We start from the raw sequence: 16,753 nt of genomic DNA, 5'->3' as shown, positions 1-16,753 counted from the left end.
TTTCTATAACAGTAATGCTAACCTCCACATTTACCAGTAAAGAGGATTCATCATTACCAATTCAAATATATGATACATAGTATAGCTACTCCTCTAATCAGAAATTTCAGCTTTAAAGTGTATTAAGCAATTCCCAATGCTAGCCGATGAGAGGAGTAGGCATCACAGCAGTGAACCATGAATTTAGCTGTTTGTCATTACCAGGACATGTAAAATGGCATGTACATATCCTACATTTTACTTACACAGCACCCTGCCCTTAGGGCTACCTAGGTACTACCTAAGAGATGACATATGTGTAATAAAAGAGGAGTTTAAGGTTTGGAAAGTAGTTTTAAATGCCAATTCAAAGTGACAGGAATCTTCACACTCTGGCCCTGCAGTGGCAGGCCTGGGGCAGGTTTGAAAAGCTACTTATGTGGATGTCACAACCAGTGCTGCAGGCCCACTAGTAGCATTTAGGATACTGGCCCTGGGCATATGCTAAACCACTTTAAAAGGGATTTATTAGTAAATGTAATATGCCAATTGTGAAAACACCAAGGTCACCATGGTTAGGATAGAAGCACATGCCCTTTAGTATTGGTCAGCAGTGGTAAAGTGCTCACAGCACTAAGGACAACATAAAATAGAGCAAGAAGAGTAGGTAAGAGGTCAGAAGGTTTTTTGGGAAGACCACCCTAAGGATGACAGGTCTTACATTGTACATGATGTAAACATAGTTTTGATATACATTGTGTAATATTTTTTAGGTTTAGGTTCTCCGGTCTTCCTAGTCTGGAGGAGACATTTAATGAATATTGCTGAAATGCATCGACCCTAGATAGAGGAGTCCAAAAGAGCACAACATGGTTTGATTAGTGCAATCACGAAGAAAAAACAATGGGACTGTTGCCCTAGAACTTATTTTACCTGGTGACTACCTCCTAGGAGAAAGAAAATAGGACTGACCATGCAATCATTTAGCATATATAATAACAAGGAAGCGATAAGAAGGAGATAAAAAATGGACATTGATTTGTTTTGTAGTGTAAAGATTTTTGGATTATCGTCGCATGATGAAGTTTTGTCTTTGTATGTTGTAAGTTTCTCGTTGTTTAGTTTACACACCAGATTTCTTAAAAAATGATGGGATGGTATTGGATACATGGTGTTGCTGGCATTATTAATTGATAAAGGTATCTTTTATTGAGCCAACTCCCGGTGGAGATTAATTACTTCACTGTGGCATGAGTTTTTATGAATCTGTCCCTAATGTATGCCAAACGTTTGATTCTGAAAGTCAAACTGCATTTAGTTGGAGATTTAAATCTTTGCCCATATGTTTGTGAATTGGACCCTGGACAACAGATCTAAAGAAGATATCTCAGAATGCATGATAGAGATAGAGAGATGGCCACATATATGTGAACTCCATCCAATGCAAAAAAAAGCACAAATTTTTGGTATTGCCTGACTCCAGACATACAGGGTGATAGACCCAGCAATATCTTGCTGGCTGGGATGCATTGAAGCCAGTCAGAATCCTCCGTCCTAGATAGGATGAGTACGATACATGTGCCCAATAACATGTGCTCACCCGTGGGTTCAGAACAAGTTTAAAGTAAGGGCACAACACCACCCTCACACCACACTGCGTACGCCACAAAAAGAATCTGTACCGTAGGTATAAAACACTGGTCTTTGTATTACACACACATTGAAATCAAACTGAGTTACACATTGTATATACACTTTACAGTAACATGCAACTGTCGAACCTTCCATAAGCAGCAGAATGGCATGAACATATATGCCCTAATCAGAAGTTTTCATCCAAAACAACATTCTCCAATATTGCATACCCTCAAGAAGTTGCAATGGTCAAGCAATCAAAGGTCTTTGACTACACCTCATGACCCAGCCCTCAGCCAATGATACCCACTACCCCTGCTGGTGCCACATTGATGAGACTGTCGGAACCACCTAAAACATAAAGAAACAGTTACTTTGTTTTGTCAATCTTGATTAGATTGCCAGGCGCCCCGCGGCACCTGCACGAGTGTGGGATCACTATCCCCCATAGACAAATAATTTGGACCCAGGAAGCTTGCGCAATTCCAGAGGATGTGGCCTAATGGCTAGGGTGGCTGACATAAAATCTGGGGCACTAGGTTCGAGTCTGGGCATTGATGCAAACATTCTGTGATTCTGGGCAGATCATGTAATTCCCCTGTGCCTAACAAAAAAATTAAAATAATAATTAATGTGTCCTTGAGTAACGCAATGAGTGCTCATGTAAAGCACTCTGATACCTGATACCTTCGGGTCAAGTTTGCGCTATATAAAACTCCTACAAAAAAAGTCTGGGGAAATATTTCCCCTCAAGTGGAGGTGCAAGCTGCCGTATCTCCTGACAGCCCGCTGTAGGTGCCGACAAGGTCCTGATGTTCTCCACAACAAAGTAGCTTGTGGTGTGCATCCAGGGAGAGGGAGCCAGAGACCTCAGGCAGTGGGTGGCATGTCAGGCACTGTCATTCCTCCCATCTGGAGCTCGAAGATAGCCTCAGCTCAGGTATCAAACGCTATTCTGCTAGTATTCTGCTCATAGGAAATACTGCTCAATATCCTTTTCCTACCTCCCCCAATGGAAATCCAATGTGAGAAGCAGGCCTGTCATACTGAACACACCATCTGGTGCCATTCACAATCCCTGCACACACAGGTTCCACTAGGGGAAAACTGTGGCATGATCGATGAGCTACCTCGGAGCATGGCCCAACCAGTGCTGCAGGCCCACGGAGGAGAATTCCAGATACATGCCCTAGGGATATGACTTACCCCTCGACAAGGGACTCACATCTAATTCAGATCAGCCAATCATGTAAACACCAATCACCAATATGTATATGGCAGGCACAGTGCTTTGCACTTAAGGGCAGTGTCAAATGCGCTCAAAGTCCTACGCCAGCAAAACAAGGTCCAAACATGAGGTTGGCCGCCAAAAAGGCACAGGAGACCCCGCCAAAAGATGCCAGGTCTAACATGGGACAACCTCTCCTTAGTTATTATTACAGTATTTATGTTTATACATTTGAGAAATGCAACAAAATATCGATCAAATTTGTTGACAAACTGAAAAATCTCCACTTTTGCATTCTATCATCAGGCTGCAATGACCTAGTGATGCAGGGTGTGCACTAATAAGTAGACAAGAGTGTGCCAAAAAGCACATTTGCATGTGTGTACAAAGATATCAAAGAGGTCCGTTTGTTAAAACAACAAAAATGCTGATGTTTTGAAAACGCTCTTGCACATAAAAGTGCAAACACCATAGAGGTAAAAGGTTTCATGAACTGGAATTCGTATAGACATTTCCATTGCATGACCTGTGTCAAACCACATTTGCCGCAGGCTACTGGTGCAAAAATGTATTTTAGTATCAGCTCCTCCTACATTTGGTGATGCATTGTCCACGTTCAATGTTAAGCTGATTCACAATTAATAATCAAGAACTGTAAATATAGTATCTAGATGTCAATCATAATGAACATATGTACAGGGACACATTTTTAAAATGATTGTTTTTATTATAGTGGCAAATAGGGGAAAGGCTTCAAATGAGGTTTTGAAGGGGCATGCATGAAATTCTTGAAACGTTAATAAGCCATGATGTATAAAGAAGATTAAACGCTTCTCTGCAGGACATACAGGATCCCATCAGTGTTTTCAGGAGCAGCAATGGACATGCAGCATAAACACTGAAATATTTGCAGCCGTAGAAACAATAATACTGATAGAAAGTAGTCAGAGACAAAAATGAATTTAATGACTAAGGTACCAGGGTTTATTGTATTTCTTTATTGAGCTTGAAATGCCCAAATATCTGTTAATGTATGCTGGCACTAGAAAACAGGAAGAGCACGTGACAAAAATTCAAGATTAAATAGTCAAGTTTTCAAAAGTTTCCCTAAAATTAAGTAATTGGTTGTAGTGTCAAATTAATATAGGCCTTTGATTATATAGCACCTTGTGGCAAGAGCAGTTGAAAGAATACTTCATCGACTCCAACTATTGGAGACAGCAGTGAGATGAGGTAGTTTAGCAAATGCTGAGCTGCTGCATTCTGTACCAGCTGGAAACAGTGGAATAGATACGCGGGAAGACCCCGGTGAACTAAGTTGCTGTAGTCGAGTTGAGATCTGTCTGCTGCCTGGATAATAGCAAAATGAGCTTCGGGAGATGAGAATATTTTTCTTCATTTTCAATCAGTGGAATCAACAGAAACCAGTGATGTTTTTGAGAAGCTAAAGCAACATCTCAATCAAACGTGATCCCCATGCTACACACTGTAGACAAAGGGCTTGGGCAATATTGGTGGAAGGTTGGAAGGTCAATACTTCCTTCTTCTCTGAGTGAAGCTTAAAGTAATTATTTCACGACCAGTTAGTTACTTCAGAAAGACAGTCACAACATTTGAATTTAGTTTGATCATGATGCAATCCATACGCAAAACTCATGATAGAAAAGCGAAAGACACAGATCCATCTGGCCAAGGGAAGTATCATAAGGTAAGACTGAAGGAAGAACATCAAGAATGCAACACTCTTCAGAGTGAAATGGGCCAGCACTACTGCTTTTGACCAATTTCTTAAACGTTAAGTAAGCCACCAATTTCTTAAGAGTGAAGTACGCCACTCCAATGACTTCCCCCTGATATGGCTTTGTGCAGTCTAGAAAGACTCAGTCCCGAAGGTGGTAGCAAGATCAAAAAGGATCAGCAGTGCCAGCGCCATGCCCCCTGATCTAAGTTCTTACTGAACAGCCATGGCTCCTCGGTACAAAAACCATTGTAAGTTCATTCCGAACAGATGCTAAGGCAACCAAAGTTCTGTGATAGGGCGTAAAGCCTGCTTGTGCAGAACCCAAAAGTTGGTTACTGTTAGTGAGTGTGAAGATTTGGGAACTGACCTCCTTCTCAGTTACTGTAGCCCTAAAAGATACCAGTTAAATAGGGCTTGGACTCACAGAATTAACCAGCACTTTTTTTCAACAAAATAACTTCCAGATCGTCTTTCCCTTTCAGTTAAACCTAAATAAGTCAGGCGCAATAGAAGTTGCTGTCAAATGCCAAGAGCTAGGCCTGGGTCTTCTAGGGATCGAGATCTAATTTAACTTTTAATTTTCAACGTGGATCCCCATGATAACAGGATGAATTCTGTAAGTATGGAGAGCTGAGAATTCAGGCGCAAATAATTGGTGAAATCTCAACCCAAACTCGTAGGATTAAAGTATCTCTGTATCCACTGTATTTTTCCAAGGCTAGAGGCTAGATACTCATAGCGTGCTGGAGAAGCACACATCGTTTTACTGTGCCTATTAGAATGAGAAGATCTCCTAACAGTTTTGAAGATTTTCATAGTTGGGAGAAGACGCACATGAAGAGTTGAAGCAAGATCAGCACATTTAAGCTCAGCATTGTGTTACTAAATTGCACTCAAATAGTGTTGTTTTGCTTTGGGGGCAATAGTTTCATCACCAGGTGCACTTCAGTCCTTTGCACACCCATTCAAAAGAAGCATAAGTGTCATTATGCCAAGGTGCAGATTGTTGAGAACATTGAGGGAGAAATGTTGCTATAGAAGTAATTGTATCTAGTGCTGAGTTAAACCTCTAGTTGAAGTTAGTATTACCTGTATTAGATAAGACAAGGGATGTTATCCAGTTCACATGCACAAATAATCAAGCAACTTATGCTTAGAGAACAGATGCCTCGTGCTATGATATGAGGGCCTTGCCAAGAAGGAGGAGATGTAATAGAACAAATGCAAAAGGTAATGGATGCCCTTAGTGTTTGAATAAGCAACCATCCTGTAACCTAAATGTGAGATAAGCTCACAACTATGAGATCAACTCAGATGTGGAAATATCATATACGATCATGTGTCCTGTGGCATTGGTAGGGCAAGTAACATAACAATTAAGGTCAAGAGTGCTGCATGATGCTAAAACCAATACTTAACTGCTGATTATTCCAGTACCTTGGCCCACAGGTTTAACATCACCCAAGACTAAAAATGTGACATTTTGAGAACTACAAATATATCTCGTTGCAGTTGGTATCAGGGCCACAGATTGATAAGCCAGCCCGCTCACTAAGGAGGAAACAGGGCTCAGGGGAAAACAAAAATACATTTGCATTGGCAAAATTGTTCATAAGTATGGTCATGATGGATGAGTGCCTAACATAAATAACCACTATGCCTTTGGCAAATTTTGTAGGCTTCAAAGAGGTAAGATCACCATAGTCTGCCAAAGACTCTATCAGCCATGTGTTTGCTCTGAAGAAAAGATCCAGTTTATAGTATTTATTTCTGCTAATGATTTCAATGCTGCGATTAGGCATAGACCTCAGGCTTAGTAAAGCAGCTTGCAGTGATTTATAGGAAAGATTTCAGTCTCAAAGTCTCCCTTTCAGTGGCCAAGTATGGAGTGACTGAAGGCGTAACTACACCATCTTTTCTATTTGTCAATCAGATCAGATCAGGTTATGATTGCGGCTGGTATGTGGTCCTAGTTGGAGTGGCTTGGAAGCCACCGATGGTGGATGCTTGAGCCTGCTGCTGCGCGCTTGCCTTGCGCGCTTGCCGTGCTGTATCCTGCGATATCGTTGCTCAGCCTGCCTGCTGAATTGTCCAGTGCTTGACATCGCCTGAAGGAAGGATTGGGAGAGGAGATGACACGACCAAAACTCTGAAAAGGGCTGGATGGTCAAGGTGGAAGAGGCAGGCCTGACTTTAAAATGGTGACCCCGGCCTGCTAGTTGGCGAGGCCCAAGTTTCTGTCTGGCGTCCCTCAGGGGTGGACAGAGGCAGGAGAGGTGTGAACTCACGAGGCAAGCGGAAAAGGGAGAAGTCAGGCATCGGAGGCACGAGGACAGTGAACTGCAGCTCCCATTGAAGTCGGAACTGTGGAGGGGAGACAGTGGCCTGGACACCGACGTTATCTCCCAATACTGATGAAGGTTGTGGCAGGGAGAGTCGATCTACACAGCCTTAAACTTGAGAAACCACTTGAGGTGTGGTTTGGCCAACTGGGCCTGCATATAATACTGGGGTGCCGGCGGGTGGTTTCAGTAGGTGGCCGATCTTGACCAGACTGTCAAGGCTACTGAGGTGAAGGTCGACGTCTCTGAGATAATCAGGCGGCTGAGGCAGCGAGAGGTGCACTAGGGGCCCGGTCAGGCAGTGAAAGCTCGGGGCACGGATCGGGACACAGCATGAGGTTTGCCACTTGCTCTGACACAGTGGGGACCCTGACAGGATTTCCCCTGCCCTCCCCCACAATTTACCTGAACTTCTGGTGCCCGCCCAGTGCTGCAGGGTGCCCTGTGACTGGTCCTAGGCCCCGATGGACCTGCTGGAGGGCGAGAGGTGCAGAGATTGTTCCTGGAGAGTAGCAAGGTGCGACTGTAGGTGGTTTGGGGCTCAGAGGTGGAACAGCTGGCCTAGTTTAGTCAGAGAGCCCCCATCCCACCTACCCTCGCCCAGAGCCGCTGGGAGCCCTGTATAGGTTCTGGACCCTGTTTTTGCCCTAGGTGACCAAACAAGAACTCTGACTTGAAATGAGGACCCGGCGTCCTGGGGAAATCATAGGGCTACCTACCTCTGTATTACTTTGCTGGTGAGTTGATGTACTCTGCTGGTGCTCTGTCTCCTGAGGAATAGTCCCTAGCAGAGAAAGGAAAAGCAAGGGTGAAGACAGCGAGAGTGCAATCAGGTCTGACACCACAAAGAAGCAACAAGAGCCACCAGGATTAGGCAATGGTGTCAAGTATTTTGGTCAGTTTTTGCGGACCAAAATACTTGGCACCATTGCTGACACAAAAGCCACCCTACATCAAGATATAAGTACTGAGCCTGTGGAGTATGATCTGCTTAGAGCTGAACATCATAAATTGGGAGAGAGAGTGAAAGTTTCGGAGTCCTCAATCTTCATCCTGCACAACAAACACTGTCATGTCAGGTTGCAGAGCTCTCTGATCAGGTTCGCACATTGGAACACAGGGATTGAGATGCAGAAGGATGCAATAGGAGGAACAGCATCAGGGTGATTGAGCTGCCGGAGGGAACAGAAGATAGAGGCATGATTAATTTCCTTGAACCCTGGCTATGCACTGTGATAGCTTAAAAAGGATTAGCGTTCACTTTGGTGTTTTAATCATACACTCCTATCTTAAAGACCTCATACACTCAAATCCCAAACATACCAAAGCCCAGCAGGTCTCTAGTTGTAGTGGCACAAATACTCAAATGTTGGGAAAATGCATATTATATTTATTAAAAAAAAGTTTAAACAATATTTTTTACAAGCATTAAATCATAAGTTAAAACATTGTTCCATGCATAAGAAACCGTTTCATGACTATAACATTGTGCAATACATGATTACATCAAAAAGAAGATATAAAAAGAACAAAAAGGTTCCAATACAAGGGTGGCCTCAATATTTAACACAATACAATCTTTTGGAAACTTGAGGCCATTCTTTGTCAGTTGATATGAGTACAGATATTACAAATCAACAGATACAACGGCGATCTCCTAATTACATGTAATAGTGTGAAATAGCCAACACGTGTGATTTCCAATGCCCAAATTTCATCATGATCCGATATCCCAATAGATAGATTCTTTCGATAAGAAGCATAGGCTGTAGCCTCCCATCAGTTACACTGATACAGTGACACTGATGGGAGGAGGAAAACAGGGAACTGAGAAGTACCGCTGGGCATTCTCTTTTTCCTTTTACAATTGAGCGGTTTAATTAGAGCGACGCTGATTTTATACATATGACCTGGGGCTTTACCACACTATGCTGGTTCCAGGAGGACATACCGAGACTGGTGGGGGCGGCAGTAGAACGTGTGCTGGAGCCCATAGTTGAGGTTTGTCTGCTGGGGCTGTTTCCCCGATCACCCAAACGAAATGCAGGAAATAGATTTTTGGATTTTGCCTTAGTTCCGGGTAGGATGAAGATAGCAATGACCTGGAAGTATTTTGATGGGCCCACAATAGAGGTCTGGAAACGAGATGTGCCCCACTGGGAGGGAGCTGAGGGAAGAGTCCTGCCTAGAGAAGAACCGAGGGGGCTTAGACGCTGCCCTATGATAGAGCTCTGGAGAGAGGTCCCTGAAGCCTGTGAGAACCCTGAATGGGACTTTGGTGGGGAAGAGGGGAGCGGAGACAATACTCTGATGGGCAACGCACTCAATAGGAGTGATGATGAACTTGGGGAATAGGGAAATTATTGTAATGGAACACCGTAGCACGTAGGCAGCCAAGTGGAGATTGAGAGATGCCTTTCGATGGAATCTCCCACCAACGTGTCTGGGATAGAGAGCAGATGACACAGTGGCTAGACACTAAGCTGGCAGTGACCAAAATCCCATGCCCGCACCTGCCCGCCCCTCCCCTGTACACCACACTTCCCAGGCCCTCACCCATGTGTTTGACATACTATTGCACAACTTAGACCCCCCTGAACAGTTAGTTGGTTAATAGTTATTTTTTGTTTGTTTTATACAAACTGTGTGACATTACCCTGAAGGCCCCTTTCTATTTTAGGACATGTATAATTGAAAGTTGTACAATTATAAGTAATAAGCAATGTACTAGTGTGCTACAGCATTATAGAAGTCACTTTACTCACAGGTCCCTGTGCTCATATTACCCGTCCGGCTATTAGGAGCTGGGGTGGGACTAGAGACATGAGATGTGGCCAGTGTGCACCTGTTTGTGGTAATGCTAAGCTGTGTCTCGTGCACTGTTATTAGTTTATATATATGACTGATGATAAACTAAATGCAAATAAAACATGTTTGAAAAAAATAATTTTGCCCTAGTGGAGTAGATGAAACCCGGGGTTCTGGCAGTGGCAACACTGCATCCACATATGCACAGACTAGTTTATTGAGGACACCTTTAGAATGCCCATGGGGCAGCCATATGCACAGTGGGAATGATAGGGAATGGTAGTGGTGGGATGGAGGGATCGGGGGTTTAAATAATATAAAATAAAATCACACTTACCTTTTCCACCGCCTCTCTTCCGTCTCTGTTTCGCTTTCCCTCCGGAATCCAGTCTGGAAGAACCTGCAGGAAACACCCGGGCACACAGGCCCCCCTGAGCCAATCAGCATTGTGATTGATCTGAGTGCCATGGATCGACGCATAGATGGGGACAGGGAGCCTGTGCATATTTACCACCAGGCTGTGCATTACAGCCTTGTGGGGAATGTGTAAAGTGTGAATGAATGTTTTGAAGGGCCAAGACGGCCGGCCAAGCAGTCATGTGCACTTAAGTGTTCCCAAACTACTCCTTCTCCCTGAGCCACCAGCCACACCCCACCCTAACCCAGCCGCGCAGTAGCGAAAAATGAACGTTATTATCATTTAATTTTTTCATTTTTCACTGCTCTAATAGCAGTGGGGCGACACTCCTCTGCATTAGCGGAGGACCCCGCACTGGCAGTGGCTTGGAATTGTCCAACATCAGCTGTGGCCAGAGATGGGGAAAGAGATTGCCAGCAATCTAGAACAACGATGCCGTAATCAACACAGAAAACGAGTGGGGGAAATAAAATAGACTGGAGACCAGCTACTTTCACCTATATCTACAGGCTATCCTGTAAATGCAGCTACTGGAAAACCAAAGGAAGCTAAATTAATGGTCTGTGACATAATTCAACACAAAGAAAGGGATAAGCTGTTCTAAGAACAGTGCTTCAGTGTGATGCGGGAATCACAAATCATAATATGGACATAACCAGGATCTCCAAATACAAGCAATTAAAATGGGGCTGCATTAGTTTGAAAAACAGCAGTTTTAAAACCGTTTGCAGACACTCGTGAATGTTGATTAACAGTGAAGAACCCGCCGAGGCTGAAAAAGCTTCTTTTGCCAGCGGAGAACACATTAGTATCCATTTATCATGAAATACGATTGTGACATAATTGCTGCATTTCATACTCTTGTGCAGTTCAGCTATGATCCATCTATGCCCAGTTGAACACTCCACTCACCAATTAATCTGTAGCACCCCACATGACTCTCCTTATCCTTCTAAAAATGTATCTCACCCACATGGAGCAAAAACAATCTGCATCTAAAATTCTGCTGGCATCCTCATCCAAGAGATTAGTGCCCAACCCAGACAGGTCTACATTCTTTAACCCCTTCCATGCGGGGCGTGTTTTCCGCCTGTGCTGACTCCGCTTTGCGCGGGCGGAGTCATGACGGAACGGTTCCGTCATCAGCACAGCTCAGCCGATGCTGATGACGGAACCGTTCTGTCATCAGCACGGAAGGGGTTAAGCGTACAGTCACCCGAAACCACAATTCTAATATCCTTCCTTCACTGTCAGGCCAGATATGGCGCTAGTAGCACCAGGTGAAACCATCTTTTTTTGACTCCCACTCACCCAATGACCTCCTTCACCACGGATTTCCTCACCTCACCCTCCAACAGTGACCTCAACTCACCATAGCCCCTCTCGCACATGTATTTCATTTGTATTATAGCGCTACTCATACCAGTGTAGTGTGTCAGAGCACTTTACATCACACACACATTACACAGAGACAGTTAATCACATATGTGTAATTCAATCTACAGGAAATGTTGCATGAAACCATGAAGATTACAAGATGTTAGAATCACATCGCCCATACTAGTAGGCAGTATATTGTGTCTGGAGCAGCACAAACTCATGATTTAAAACGTCCCAAAATGGTTGTGGTTGGCATCACTAATAAGAATGTATTTCCACCCAAACAATCCCTTTTTAGTAACAACAGAATAAAGAAAGACGCGATAAAAAAAAACATAATATCCTAATCTATACCTTTCAGTCTGCACACAGCTCTTTGTTGACAGTTCATAGGCCACTGTGCTACATTAGGATTGTAACTTTTGAACTGCATGTAACAAAAGGATCTCTGTGACAAAAGCAATAACACACTGTGCTATCTACATATAATACCGTTCTGTGATCTGTATGGTAGACATTCTTTGCGAGGGGAATATTAACCCCCTGTGCTACTTTATGGTGAGTTGAAACTGCTACTCAACGAAACTCTGATCTTTCTCCAGCAGGGACATTAATCACCAGAATTATCTTGACTTTTATTGTTGCCGGAAAACTGAAGGACACACAAGGAACTCTACAGCAGATGCTTTTAAACCTATATGTTATTTTGAAATACAGCACCCACCCGAGTACAGCGCTAGGTGCGGCTGCACCAGTTGCTCCGCCGTAAAGCCAGTCCTGCATTAGAAACATGAAGCCGTATAAATTACAGACACTGTGCTGAATGCAAAATGTGTATGTAACATAAGGTGCTGTTAGCTGCAAAAACACCTGTACTGTAAACGCTGTGCCTTGCTTGTGCTCTCAGATTTCTTTTTCTTTTTTATTGTAGGTTCTTCATGAAGAAGAAACACAAGAATAACAACAGCAACAATCAGTCAAACACAGCGGTGCTCGAGTACTCCAGTGTGCAATAAACCAAGTGGTACTCATCCAGAAACTGTGAATGAAAGGGCCAGAAACCCTAAAGAACAGATACCTGTATAAGCGCTGTCCTTCTTTCCAGAGTGTTAGTGCCCTGTTTAGCAAGGCTCTTTGAACTCTCCTGTGTGTGAAATGCCTTGTCAGGACAGTATTTGTCAGTCCCAATGAACCTTGAATGTGGACCGGACAGCGTGCTCCCTGCAGTTCTGTCCCGAGAAGAACGAAAGCCCTCACAACATGCCGATAATGCAGAATCGGTTCCTGATGTTGCACCTTGCAAGTTCAATGGCTGGCACTCCCCTCTCCTTCGAAGCTGTTGCAATGCACGGCAGACTTGACTTCCAGTACTACAACACTTGTCGGACTTTACTTTTAAAGTTGTTTTCTTCTTATAGGACCAACTGTCTTTTAACACCTCTAGTTTTCACATATTGTGTTTTGTATTAATATATTGGAATCGTGTTTAGATTGTCATTGTTTAAAGTGTAAACAATAACTATACTCTTTATAAAAGTATTCAGGGTTTTTATTACCAGCTCTAAAACACCGGTACTTAAGCATTTTCATTGCAGATCACCTTTGCCCAATTGATGTGTTCCGTAGTGAATAGACACCTGGGGTGGCAATTTGGAAAATCTGAACAGTACTGATAAACAATTTGGTGGGATTTTCTTAAGTTTGCATGCACTCACTATTTTCCTTGTCACTCTCCCCTATTTCTGCTATCAGTGAGATGAAATACGTGTGAAAAATCCCACAAGGACTAAGGTTAATGGCTATCTTTATTGTAAATAGAGTGATTTCTCCTATTATGGGATAAGGCATAGTTCATCTAGTTACAAAACATCTTGCCCTAGTGGTAGGTACTTCCTTAAATCCCCACGTTTCTTTTCCTAGGACATTTAAAAAAAAGTACTTTTCGTCAAAACGATGCTTCTTGTAAGATATCTGGGGTCCAGCTCTCTATTTTACCTGACAATATATATATGTTTTAGCTTATTGGGGTTGTAAGTCGCATTTTAAAGATTGTCTGCCAACAATCAAAGGCATGTTTACAACGCGTGATAAAGATGATGGGGCATTCCATAATCTTAGTTATTTAGGTACATTACAGCCTTGTTTATCATTTAACACAATTCCACTGCTGTGGACTGACGAGATGATGTTTTGCATGGTGTACATCACACTGTCTTCATTTGTTTTTGCATCCATATACTTCTCCACTGCACTCCATGTTTCTCGTTGTCACCCAACTGGCCTCTCAAGTTCTGCCTTTAGAGATCAGGTACTGCAGCTCACATTTTATCCAGGCATTACATGCTCATAATATAAAACGACAAACTCCTTAAGGGCCTCTAAAGACCTGGACACCATCCCTTTCCAGTTTTCTATGGTGAATATGTCATCTTGGAAAGATTAGTAATATTTATTGGAACAATGCTGAGAGCCCTTAAGAAACATCGGTGTCAGTCATCTCTGCAACCAGTGTCCATCCTCTGAAATGGAGCTGGAAATTGGTGGAAACAGTCTCTGAAGGGCAGACATGTTTAATAAGACAAACAGCAGGATATCCCTGCTCTCACTATAGCTTTTCCCAGTCCTGAAAAACATAGCCTAATACAACAGCAAATGTATTTGGAAATATTGGAACATTTTAATCACAAATAAGAATGTGTTCAAGTATAAGGTGGTTGTTTCGCAGATACAAATAAAATATTTTCAAAGTAAAGATGCAACAGACATTTGCCTCCACATACCAAATTCTCAAATACTATGAGATACTTTACTTCTAATATATCAGCAATTTAGCCGTTTTTTTCCCCTAAAGAGTGTTTTGTGTTATTTTCAATCTGAAGCCCTATATATATAAAATGGTACACAATGTCTTTGGAATCTTTGTCAACCGACTACACTTCATATTCTCAGTGTGCAAGACTTCATGCAAGGGCATTCTCAAGGGTTTTGCTTTTTGCTTTGGATGTCCAGTGCACATCAGTAGAGTGTTGCATTACATGTATTCCCACTGTGTTGGACAGGTGTGCTTAGGTCCCAGCACTTGCCCCAGAATGTGCTTAAGTGCGAACGACCCTGTAGAAATAGCAGACACACTCACAGCAGTGCAGTTATCATGTCATTAGTTGAAAACAGCAATAGTTCTTTAAGAGCAGCACAAAAGCAGAGGTGATATCCCATCATAGTTGCATGAATTCAAAATAATAACCTTAACCCGACCGATGCAGACAACATAGCAGACTTCTCTTGCTGTTCACAGCAATATGCTTTGACCTGCGTGTGAAAGTGTCATTGATGTCAAGACTTATAGTTGTTTTTCATCATGAAGAACTTTATTTCGGTCTGGCGACCATAAAAGCGTACATACAAAAAACAATACATTGGAATTCATGACAGTTTAAAATTGTACAATAGTTACCAGGCTTGTTTGGATGGGTCTAGTTACAGCACCTCCATAATTCAGATAAGGGAAAAAAGTTTGCACTAACATATCTTGTAGATACAATTATTTGTAACATTATTTAAACAGAATGAGTGCAAAACCAGAGGCACTAACTTAATAGAACAGACTCCTGGTGGAAACCAATGAATAATAGCAGCAATTGTACAAATAGTATACATTTGCTTTAAAAATGTAAAATGGCCATACAGTGTCAACTCAGTGAATCACATTGTGCCCAGGATAAGACCAAATAGTAACTTACACGACTAATAACATAAAAACTCAGTAGTTTTTAAAATTTGAAAATAGAAAAAGATATATTAAAATTCTTTATAAAACCTACAATTTTTAAGAACAGTGTAGATTTTGTTACTGTCTACAAACATCCAGCGCCTACAACGCATAGAAGTACACATAGAAGTAAAAAATCGCGATACAGAAAATATGATGGGTTTGCAAGTGTTGTATTTTAAAACTCCAAGGGCCCGATGTAGGTAATTCCAGATTACTGATTCTTAAATACCGAATCATACCGATTCGGTATTTAAGAAAAGGCAATCGGGATGTAGGTAAAAAAGTACCGAATCGGTAAGTTTCGGTAATTACCGAATCGGTATTTACCCATTCGGTAATTGCCACTGATTCCTATGGGCCTCAAGGGTGGCAGGGTGTCACTTTGACACCCTGTTACACCCCTGATTCAGGCTTGTGTGCCATGTGGCACACATACATGCCCTTAGCATGCCATGTGGCACACATACATGCCCTAAGGGGCATGTATGTGTGCCACATGGCACAGGTGTACATGCACAGATTTGCATGTACACAGGTATTCGTTATATACCACCAACTAATAGTTGGTGGTAAATAACAAATCCTTAAGGCCCTGTGGCACTGTTTTCAGTGCCACCTACATCTCGAATTACCAATTCGGTAAATATACCGATTCGGTAATTTACAGAATCTGTAAATTTACCGATTCAGTAAATTTACTGAATCGGTAATTTTTAAGCCCCTTACATCTCAAAATCCAAATACCGGTCGGTAACGGCCGTTACCGACTGGTGTTTGGCGACCTACATCTGGCCCTAAATGTCTTGCACAATGTACAAACCCTAAATTCCTACACAGAGGAACAAGCCAGTACTTCCGTGCTAGTTTGTAAGCTGGGAAAAAAAGAAGACATGGAGCTCTGACTCTTCCTCCCAGTTACAGGCTGGGCACTCCTCCGGGCCGCGCTTCTCCATTTGCAGGAAAAAGCACAGAGCAGGAGGGTACCCAGTCTGAACTGAACATATGGTTTCCTTGCCAGGGGTGGATGGATGTCATCTAGAAAAGGCTCAAATAAATACTCATCCTTCAGGGATAAAAATGTGGCTGTCAGATGTCCTGTGGACAGGTTCCCATGCACCTGTGCGAGCTTACTCATTCGATAGGCATTCACTAGTTCAGAACGGGAAATTAAGGGGCATGCTTCCTCTGGATAACTCCACATGCTTGCTTTACCCAGCCTAGTACATTCTTTTTTTACGTGAATAAACCAGGGGATTTTTGCCACACCATGAATACTAAATATGTCTTTTAATTCCATTCTGTAGACTATCAACTCAGGTGTCACCCATAATCTGCTCCAGAACGTGAGGGGTTTCAGTCCTATCTCATCTCTGATGGGTCTAATCCCTAAATCCAGCCATAGAGGGATAAGGGGAGTGCTGGAGGGGAGACCCAGAATCTGTCTCACAAA

General features: G+C 42.7%; 1 protein-coding gene across 2 annotated transcripts in view; it reads left to right on the top strand.

Moving 5' to 3' along the window:
• The window catches only part of LIN7A (lin-7 cell polarity scaffold A), a 465,312-nt gene extending 449,732 nt beyond the window's left edge, over nt 1-15,580 (top strand). For both annotated transcript variants that reach the window (XM_086919598.1, XM_086919601.1), the window contains exon 6: nt 12,463-15,580. In XM_086919598.1, the coding sequence (XP_086775724.1) occupies nt 12,463-12,547 (85 nt within the window). In that variant the 3' untranslated portion in view covers nt 12,548-15,580. The remainder of the gene's footprint in view (nt 1-12,462) is intronic.
• Nucleotides 15,581-16,753: the final 1,173 nt, after the last annotated feature.

Source organism: Lissotriton vulgaris, chromosome 1_1 (genome assembly GCF_964263255.1).
Source record: "Lissotriton vulgaris chromosome 1_1, aLisVul1.2, whole genome shotgun sequence".
In the NCBI taxonomy this organism is placed as follows: domain Eukaryota; kingdom Metazoa; phylum Chordata; class Amphibia; order Caudata; family Salamandridae; genus Lissotriton; species Lissotriton vulgaris.
Note: the sequence above shows the minus strand (reverse complement) of the source record. Positions and strands in the feature narration are given on the sequence as shown.